The sequence below is a fragment of the Crocuta crocuta genome, unplaced genomic scaffold (genome assembly GCF_008692635.1).
Source record: "Crocuta crocuta isolate KB4526 unplaced genomic scaffold, BGI_CrCroc_1.0 scaffold102, whole genome shotgun sequence".
NCBI lineage: Eukaryota > Metazoa > Chordata > Mammalia > Carnivora > Hyaenidae > Crocuta > Crocuta crocuta.
In genome coordinates this window covers 10,107,802-10,117,940 of record NW_027530019.1, presented here as the reverse complement: position 1 = coordinate 10,117,940, position 10,139 = coordinate 10,107,802, and the positions used below count along the sequence as shown (strand labels likewise).

The 10,139-nt window shown below is 46.9% G+C and overlaps 1 protein-coding gene across 1 annotated transcript in view; it reads left to right on the top strand.

The window, feature by feature from the left end:
- Window positions 1-3,740: 3,740 nt before the first annotated feature.
- Window positions 3,741-10,139, top strand: part of MAP1A (microtubule associated protein 1A) — a 19,751-nt gene continuing 13,352 nt past the window's right edge. Inside the window, exons 1-2 of the mRNA XM_077764554.1 lie at window positions 3,741-3,978; window positions 4,917-5,018. Of these exons, the coding sequence (XP_077620680.1) occupies window positions 3,741-3,978; window positions 4,917-5,018 (340 nt within the window). The remainder of the gene's footprint in view (window positions 3,979-4,916; window positions 5,019-10,139) is intronic.

The following is a 10,139-nucleotide window of genomic DNA, read 5'->3' as shown; positions in this document are numbered from 1 at the left end:
CTCCTGCTCTCTCTCAAAAATAAATAAACTATAAAGAAATAAAATTAATTTTTANGTTGATGGACACTTAGGCTCTTTCCATGTTTTAGCTATTGTGGAGAGTGCTGCTATGAACATTGGGGTACATGTGCTCCTATGCATCAGCATAAAATTAATTTTTAAAAAGGAGCTCAGATGCTCAGAAAAACTAATGACATTCATTAGGCCAGAAGTAAGGGAGGAGTCAGTATCTTTACTTTATGAATTATCAGAGCTGGCTTAATTCCTATGGAGACCCTAAGCATTGAAAACTTTACGGTGCCCTCCTGTCCCACATACACATAATTTAAGATGAGAGCAATTAATTCTAATAAAATTCTGATTTTCCATGAGGACAACTAAAATTTTAAATTTAATTCAGATTTAAATACCAAATATGAAATTAATTCCAGAAAAAAATTAGAGATGCCCCTCCTACTTTGTTAAATATGTGCATAATTTACCTATTTGATAATTTATCACTATAATTATGAACTGGCAAAGGTCTGAGAATCCTTTAACTGGCTTACACTTAGCCAAGGCTACAATTACCTTGCATAGTATTTGAGATTTATATTGTTTTCTGCCTTATGCCCACTGAAATGCACATCCAAGAAAAGAGCCTCTAATAGCATCTTCCTTTTGCATCTCCTCTAACCTGCCTTTCAGTGGTAAATCCCTAGTGACCCTTTCTACAATTCAAGGGTCCTTCATCACAAATAGTTTGAAAAGCATTGGTTATGGGGCGCCTGGGTGGCTTAGTCGGTTGAGCGTCCGACTTTCGCTTAGGTCATGATCTCGCGGTTCGTGGGTTCGAGCCCCGCATCGGGCTCTGTGCTGACTGCCAGCTCAGAGCCTGGAGCCTGTTTCAGTCTATGACTCCCTCTCTCTCTGACCCTCCCCGGCTCACGCTGTCTCTCTCTCTCTCCTAGAAATAAATAAAAACATTAAAAAAAAATTGAAAAGCATTGGTTGTAATCACTGTATCTGCCAATGCTGTATGGTAAGATTGTGGAAGAAATAGGGAGTTCCCAAAAGATCATATGTGGTCATTCCAGTGGTCAATAGTTAAATGAAACACTGCAGCAGGCTCTATAACCACCACACACTACTGCATGTGCCCCACAATCATATTTATCAGAGGTGCCCAATAATCCCCTTGGACAGGTCTTTCTTTGAAGGACATCTTTTCACTACTAAGCTCCTGCACAGCACACTCTTCTTAAACACAAAATAGGTTTTTATATACTTTGCAATTCATGTATGTATTTCTTTAATATTTTTAATCAGCTTTCCATGCCTTACATATGTGCATCAGTGTTTCTGTCTTCAGATTCAAAATTCTGGAATCTAGATGCTAATGCTAAACTCCGTAGTTTTCTTTAATAGAACATTTTGCATATGCTGCTGTCTGCCAATTAATACTTAAAAAATATTTTCTGATAATATGAAGATGATACTGGGATCATCACCTAATGTTTAGGGTACTGTTAACCCAGGAAAGAGTGGGGTCATTAAGGGATACCTGCAGTCAATCTTTCTCAGACATTTTCTGCCTTTTAAAGAACGCCTGCTGGGGCGCCTGGGTGGCTTAGTTGGTTAAGTGTCCAACTTCGGCTCAGGTCATCATCTCATGGTTCGTGGGTTTGAGCTGTCAGCACAGAAGCCGGAGCCGGTTTCAGATTCTGTGTCTCCCTCTCTTTCTGACCCTCCCTTGCTCACGCTGTCTCTCTCTCTCTCTCTCTCTCAGAAATAAATTTAAAAAAAAAACATAAAAAAAAAGCAGCCTGCTGAATGCTCATCCAGCATATATGTGTAATTTTGGTATTATCAGAGTCTGCCATTGTAGCTGTAATTAACAAAACCTAATTCTATCAGGGGCTGAGGTCACAGACCTGAATTTGTGCCCTTACCATCTGATCAGTGTGTGGTCCTTCCCTATGCCATTCAGATTTATTGTCTAACCTCTTTGTCAGACTTGATGAAAGCAGAGCGTGTGGTTAACTGCTACTGACCCTTATGCTTAAGTCCTGTGCTAGTTAAAGGCCTCATCTCTACAGTTGCTATGGAAACTGTCTCCTTCTCCCTACAACCTATTCTGGCTTTCTGCCTCCACGTGGCATTCTTGTCTGATTGCAGAAGAGGAGGCCTGCACATCTTTCCAAGCTTTGCCAGATTCAAATTTGCAAATGGTGGGGTAGAGATGTAGCAGAATATTGTTTCATGTGTCATGCAGGGTGAGGCATCACCACTGTCTGATACTTCTCCTTCTCTGCTACACAAAAGATTTTCAGGGCCAGGTCCATTCTTTTAAGTTGAGATAAAACGGACATATGACATTACATTAATTGCAGGTCGGAGCATATCCAAACTGACTGCAGAGTGGACTGGCTATTTTACTATCACACATGCCCCATGATAAGGACTGGGTCTGCAGTGAGGTACTTAATATGCAGGCACAGTCTAATCCTCCTCAGGGCTTCCAGAGAGGAGGGGGAACACAATCAGGAACTGTGCTCCTTTCTATCCTGTACCTTCCGGAAAGTGTAAGGCAAATGAGGGGGGGAAAAGTGCTTCTGAAGCCCTACACTGAAAGACAGGTTCTCTATCGGATACGTACATGTACAGAATTATTCAGAACCTTGGGTAAAAGATGCTGGAGTGCAGAGTAGGTGATGGGGACACACTGAGGAACAGGGGAAGGTAGATTTAACAGCACATATATTTGCAATAATGTTCTAGTCATTTACAAAACAGTTCCAGCCTCTGTCCTCTTTCTCATCCCCTATTTTTTGTTTTGTTTTGTTTCTGTTTTGGACAGGTCATCATCTACTTCGGTTCAAACATTGCCCCTTCTGTTTTGAGAACTCCCTGGGGGATGTAATGCCACTGTCTCCCAAGGTTACCCAACTCACTGTGTCACATTAGTTCTCGTTGGGAAGGTCTTTCCTGGGTTTTACTCGAATCCCCCTTGCTGCAGTCTGAGCTCATTGCACTGGAGTCCTGCACTCAGCAGAGATGGAGACTAGCCAACCACTATCTTCGGAAAAACAACTCACCAGGGACTCAGGGCTGGAAGGTCATCCTGTCCCTCCAATACTGCGCAGCCTTCCTGAGCATTCCCAGGGCCTCTGGCAATGAGGACAAGAAAGAGAGAATGAGAGAGAGAGAGAGAGGAGGAGAGAGAAAGAAAGAAAGAAAGGAAGGAAGGGAGAGAGAGAGAGAAAGAAAGAAAGAAAGAAAGAAAGAAAGAAAGAAAGAAAGAAAGAACGAAAGAACCAGACAAAGATAATACACCGGCACAGATGAAGACGATACAAATTGATAGACAGAGAGGGACAATATGGCTCCCCTCAGTTTGGGCCAGGCTGCGGAATTGCCAGACAACACTTCTCCCGGAAACATCCTAACTAGAAGCTTCTTCTGGCGCCAAGGTAATCGACTCGCCCCTCCACCCGGTTCCTTAGAGCCCCACCCCTACCCAAGACGGTAGGCGCTCCCTGTGGAAATCGAGCTGGGGCTGATGAGGGCGGCCACCACCCCACAGATCGAGCGAGTCCGCAGGGCCGAAGCGTCGCGGCCCCAGCCCTGCCCCTGCGGCGCCAGAGCTCCACCCCCTGACAGGCTGCAGCCAATGAACGGTTCCTGCCGCCGGCCTTTAAGAACGGCGCACACTCTCCCTGCAGCGGATGCTGCCGGCCTAGCACTCCAACGGAGTTTCCATGGAGACCGAAGCTGGGCCCCGGCGGCCTAGCGGCGTTGCCATGGAGACAAGTCCGGAGCTGGGGCTCCGAAGCCCGGGCGCTCCGCTAGCTCAGAACCCCGCGGAGCCGCTGTGCGAGGCCGGAGCCGCAGTGGCGGCAGCACGCTGGGACCTGCGGAAACACTCTTTGCTCATCGTGATCGGCGATATCGGTACAGAGAGTCAGCTGAGGGCCGTGCGGGCCCACCTTGAACAAGGTGAGCCGCTGTCCTGGCTGTGCTCGGGGCATCCTCCATCCCGTGCTTCTCCGCCATCTGTGTGTACGTCTGCATTCCCCATCCCTAGGTTGCACTTCCTGAGATCCGCGCTCCCTGTTACTCTGAATCATCAGTCCCTGTCACCTGCATCTTCCATGTCGTGCGTGAATATCCTCTTTAGCTACTAACATCTCTCTTTCCCCATCCCTCCCGCACACCCCAAGGCGTTCCGCAATCTCCCTGAGGCAGGGGAGCTCTATACACCCCCTGGGGCCATTCTGGTCACACCCGTCCGACCCGCAGTGTCCTGGGTCTGACGTCTTGAAAGTCTTCACCATCCCCTGGAGAGTTCATGTTCCTACCTTAGTTTCTTCTTTAGGGTCCCTGAACAGGAACAGTGTGCTTTCTGAACGCCCCGGACAAATCTTAAATCTCAGTGCCAGCGGTAAACCTGAGAGAGTGACCTTCGTGGCCACAAGCTCCTCAGCCCTCACCTCCCTCTCCAGTTGCCTGCCTGTGGCGCAGTCCTGCNAGCCCCGGGGGGGGGGGGGTTGGAGGCAAGGAGGGGGCATAGAAGGAGAGTCTAGAATACTATTTAGCTGTAAAGACCAAGAAGGCAGCCCCCAGTACCTGGGAACTGGCTCCCTTGAGTGTCACTTCTATCACAATTGGGCAACTCTGCAAGAAAACTACTACATACAAACTTATTAATGACCACGTTTAACCTAACCTCTGCCCTTCTCTCTCTGGCTCAGGCAAAGCTCAGGAAGGGCACAAGATAGGAAATAGACATAGGCACTAGCCACCTTTCTTAAAGACGTCACTGAGGCTCATCATAGCAGTCCTTATCCTCTCCCTGTTCTTATCCCTTCTGTGAGCTTGGAAGTACTCCCCTAAGTCCACCCCCACTGACCTCTCTCTTTCTTTTTCTCTCACAGGGATTCTCTCCTGGAACATTGACTTGTCATCCTTTGACTTGAACCAACAATTGAGACTCTTCATTACCCGGCACCTAGCTCACTTCTCCTCAGAGGTCAAAGGTTAGGACTAGTGTCATTTGTCTCAAGTTCTTTGGGTGAAGGCTGGTTACAGAATGTCAGAGGTCCAGTCTCCCTGGCAGAGCTGGTTTTGTGGGAGGTTTGGGTCAGGCAGAAGAAGGGGGGACTCCTGAGGGAAAAGTTGGAAAGCTCAGAAGCTATCCTCTGCATACCCAGTACTCTTTGCATACAGATGGTATGTATGATGATGGAAAGAGCCTGGAGAACAGAATTTCTACCTAACAAGAGGTGGTTTATGGACAGCTGTTGATATGCACTAAGGGAATGAGGTACTTCTCTTGAGTGATTAATCATCTCCCATGCAAAAATCCACTCTTTTTTTGTGTTCCTCTTTATATCCTAGCCTCTTTGCTTCCCTTTATAGAGAACTGTGAATCCCTGAGTCACCTTCCCAGATCCTTGCTTAGTACCTTTCCTTCAGTCTACACAGTACCACCCTCCAAGTTTCAGGATTTCTGGTTCCTCCTTTGGTTCAGCCAACAGATCTCCAAAGCAGAGCAGAATCTCAGTACCAAAGGCTGATGGGCACCATCAAATCCAGGGTGGAAGCAGGGTCTCCTGGATTTGCTGCTACAAGAGATAGTCACACTCTGAGGTTTGACTCGGAGATCAAATCCACAGGATTCAATTTCCATTCTGCTGAGTGGGAGAAATGGGTTAGGGATTTGAGAAAATATTTCAGGACTATCATTCCATGATAGTATCTGTGAGGATACTGCAGAAAGCCCTATATCCCAGTATAAAAGTGTTGGGCATCTGGTCATGCTGTCAGTAAATGCTGACACACCAATCCATGTGCCAGTGCCTTTATGGAATATAAAATCCATCCAACTCAACAGTCACTGCCACCGAATGACTAAATTCATATCTTATACAGATCAGTCTCAATTATGCAGTGTAGTGGTTAGTTACCTCCCCTTCTCTTCCTATTCCTCCTGCTAACTGCCACATCTTTAGTCATTTCTCTGATCACTGACTCCTCTAGAGATGCTCCTAGAGAGAGGAGATGAGAGGGTTAATATGAGCAACGGTCCATTATCCTAGGAATATGTGCAGCATCTTAAAAAATGTGACGCTGGCATCTCTTTGATGTGACTGGCTTCCTGTGAAGCTAGCCACTCACTGTTTTGAGATGGCTTTCTATTTAGAATTATTCATGTCATGGCTTCTTCCATTAGCACTGATGATTGAAAATGGACAGTTTTAGCATTTGTTATTCCTACCATCTCTGGTACAAGCTGGATAAGGGGATGACAGAGGTGAAATTAATAATTGAACTGAAGTTTGGTGGATATGTGCTGATGTTAACAATATACACTGAATTCTCTAACTTTGTCCTTTGGGCCACAGAAATGTAAGAGTAGCCTGCATTCTGGAATGGTGTAAGAATGAAGAGAACTTAAACCATACTGCTTAGCCACTCTTCAGATTAGCATTCAAGGATGGTTGGGAAGATGCTTACAGAGTGATGCATAGTTATGCTCAGGCTTTTCTCAGAAATAACCACTAGTATATAAATACCTACTTGATCTTTATAATCAGTTTGCCATGGTGTCCTCCAGGGGCCTAGGACCATACTCCCAAGAACAGGAGTTCTGAGAACAGAACTCACTTTAGTATGCTGAATTTTTTTTTTTTTAGGTTTAGACATTTTCATGGTGGCCTATGTCCCTGGAGAACAGTGGAGAATTTCCTGGAAAAACCCACAAGGCTTAAGACAGCCACAGCCCCACCCCTGCTGGCTCCTCTCAGCTGTCCCCACAAACAACAGCCCAAAGCAGCTGCAGACACTGCCCCGCCCTTCAGCCTCCCATTTGCCAAGTGGCAAAGGGAACCAGGCTGCTGTGATGGACTCAAGGGGATATGCTATGGCTTAATCCTTTCTGCCCAACCCACAGACTAGGCCACCATCCCTCTCACCTCTCCTTAACCCTGGGACAAAAGGCTGAGAAAGGGAACAAACATGTATCCTACAGTCTCAGGGCAAGTGCAATCATTCCTATCCACTATCCACTCTTCACTCTCTGGAACACAGAAAAGGAAGGACCCACTGATGGAGTGTCAGTGGCCCAGCTCCTTCTAGTGGTCAAATCTGGTAAAGGCATTCCAAGGTGAATTTTGAGTGAGGTAGTCTCCAGTGGTGACTTGGAGCCTAACTTTCTAATCCTTCAGAGAATCTGGAGCTTCCAAGCATAATAAAACAAACCCAGAAACTATTAGGACAGTGGAAAACTGAGTTTAAACAACACTCTGATACTTCTACTATTGAGCATCTATAGGAAAGGGAGAGGCTTTCATAATTTAGAATTCATGATTGATATTCAAAGACTCTAAGAAACGTACACCGAAGGACCAATTTGCAGGCCTTCTTTGTGAGTCTCCATTACCACTGCTGTGCTCTAAAAGTGGTATTTCTGTTACTTCTGCAAACATGAAAGCCATTCTGAATTAATATAGTAGCTCATTGGCCCTACAACTGGGGGGAGTGGGTGGTCTGCATTGCTATCTGAAATGGGAAAGCAGTGAACATGAATAGTACTTACCTTCCTTTGGGTTTATCTGGGAGCTAGGGGGTACTCTAGAGTTGGTCTGGTCTGAGAATCTGGTTTTAATCTAAATTTAATTCTGATCATAAATCTACAAAAAGGAGACAGACTTCCAGTGGCATTTGTGCACCTGCAGGTTTAGGATTCTAGGAATGAAGCACTTTTTCATCTTTTATGCCATTCATTCCTCACTGCATTATTAGAGGATGGTATTAATACTATACTCATTTTATAGTTCAGGAAGCAAGCTTTCAGAGAGGTTAAGTGGCTTGTTTAATGGCATGATTGATAAACTGGCAGTCGGGTATCAAATCCAGGACTTCTAGTCACATTTTGTGTCTGGGCTCAGGCCTCTGTCTTTGGCATCTCACCACTTCATTGCAGCAGAGCCTAGGAACACAGCAGGTGGAGGTTCAGTTGTCGTGGGTGGCTGTTCAGAGGGTGAGGGCTGAAGGATAACTCCAGTGTGGATTGGAACGATGCCCAGGGTGTGGCCCTTAGGGGTAGCAGCTGAGGATAAGGGGGTGCTCTGCATTGGCTGGGAAATGTTATTTTGTTCTCCAGCCAAATGTCTGCTCAAGTTTCCCTCTTAGCACACCTCAGGGAGCCCTAGAAAGCAGATAGGAGATAGATGATTTGAGATGGTAAGAAATACAAAATATGAAGTTGCAGAAAGAAGGTGTTTTCCTTTTGTGATGCTCAAAATTCAGCCTGGTTTGTGTTGTGTATCTCTGCAGATGGCCTCCTCAATCCAAATGGGGCTGTTGCCATGTTGCTGCTTTGCATCTCCGGATCTGAGCAAAGCAAAGATTCCTCCTCCTCTGTCTCCCCCCCACCCCCCAAGTTCTGGTGACTCAGCTCCTCCTCTCCTCTGGCTACAGTTAAGGGGGGAAGGGAGGATGCTGAGAACAGAGACTATTTTGGCTTCTCTGACCTTCAAAAGCAGCTTTTGGCAGTCTGGGGCAGGGGTGGGGCTGGTGCTGGGTTTGAGTGGGTGGATGTCAATGTGTGGAAGGCATTAGGAGTTGGCCAAGACTGGAGAGGGTTGATGGGAGGGAAGAGGGCAAGGAAGGACTCTATGGGAGCCTGAGCATCACTGGCTTGGAACTGTGTGCTAGTTCTTTCAAGATCCTCCCTTTGAGTCTTTTGAGTGCTGAAACAGAGGTAGAGACTAAGGGAAACAGCCAACAATGGAAGGAGTAAGATAGTATAAGAAAGAGACATCAGAAAAAATAGAAAAGTGCAGAGACAAGGAGAGCACAGGGACCCAATACCCTACAAAGTCATAAGATTTTTTTTTAAGTCCAGAGTACTTTATGTAACTTAATAATTGGCTTGTAGCAAAAAAAAAAAAAAAAAAAAATCTCACTTGGGCCTGGGGCCCTGGTGATTCTCCTTGGTCCCTGTTAACTCTCTCACTGAAAAGCAGAAAGCGCCCAGCCTCTTCAGATTCAATGACCCAAGAATTCCAAGTATCAGTGCTAGTGTGGTTACTACGACTGCATTGACATAGGACTACATGCAGCTCCCAGGGTCCCTGTGCCCCACCCCAGAAGGGCTAGGGACCATGTGTCCACTCCAGAATTTCACCTACACTGCAACCTAAAATGAGACTTCTGTCCTCCCCTGGTTTCCGCAGATGTGGCTCAAAAGCCCACAGAGCTCACCCTATCTCCAGCCTTCATCTCAAGCAGTCTCCTCACTTTTACTCCGTTCATTCGTTCAGGCCCCCAACTCCTTTGTCTCCTGCTCCTCCAGGGACTGAAGGTCATTCCCTGGGTCTGAGGGGAGAGGCGGCAGATGGTTCCTGAGGGAAGGGGGAGGGCCCAGGCAGCCCACACCTCCTGTATCTCTGCAGTGTGCCATAGCACAGGGCTTTGGGCTTTGGCTGATGCTAAAAGGGCATTTCTTGACTAAGCAACCTTGAGGGGAGAAGGGCCCTCTGGGCCATTGTAGACCACCCTGGCTCTTTGAGCTACTAGACAACTCCTCAGCCACCCAGAGCCAAGCAGAAGCATCAGAGCACTGACACTGTGAAGGCAAAGAAACAGTTAAGTCTCCANCAGAGGAGTTGATACCTAATCTGGCGTGTTTGGAATTTGCCCGTCAGGGTAGGCAGGGTGGAGGGACCGAGAGAAAAGATGAACATTACTGGCTGTGGGGTCAGCTTGGACCCAGGACCAGGCGGAGGCCAGTGGGGCCAGGACTGTGACAGTCCACCTCTCAGGCTGGGCTGGGTTGGGAGACATCAGCCTAGGGGCAGCAGCAGAGGGTTGTGTCACTGGCTCTGCCTGGTAGCTTGAGGTGCTGGAGGACTTTGATGGTTGTCTTTGGGCAGAGGCAGAAGAATCTGAAGGAAAGGCGGATGTTACGGGAATGCGACTAATGGGAGGGTCTCTGGTGTCAGCTGCTGGATTGCTCAGCTGCTCCAATGCTGGGGGTGAGCGGGATAGCGAGTTTTTGCCAAGTAAGGGAATGTGGGGGACACTGTGGAAAAAAAGGGAGGAAAGGGTCACTAAGACGTGGCACGTGCCTCTTCATAGACCAACCTATTTGC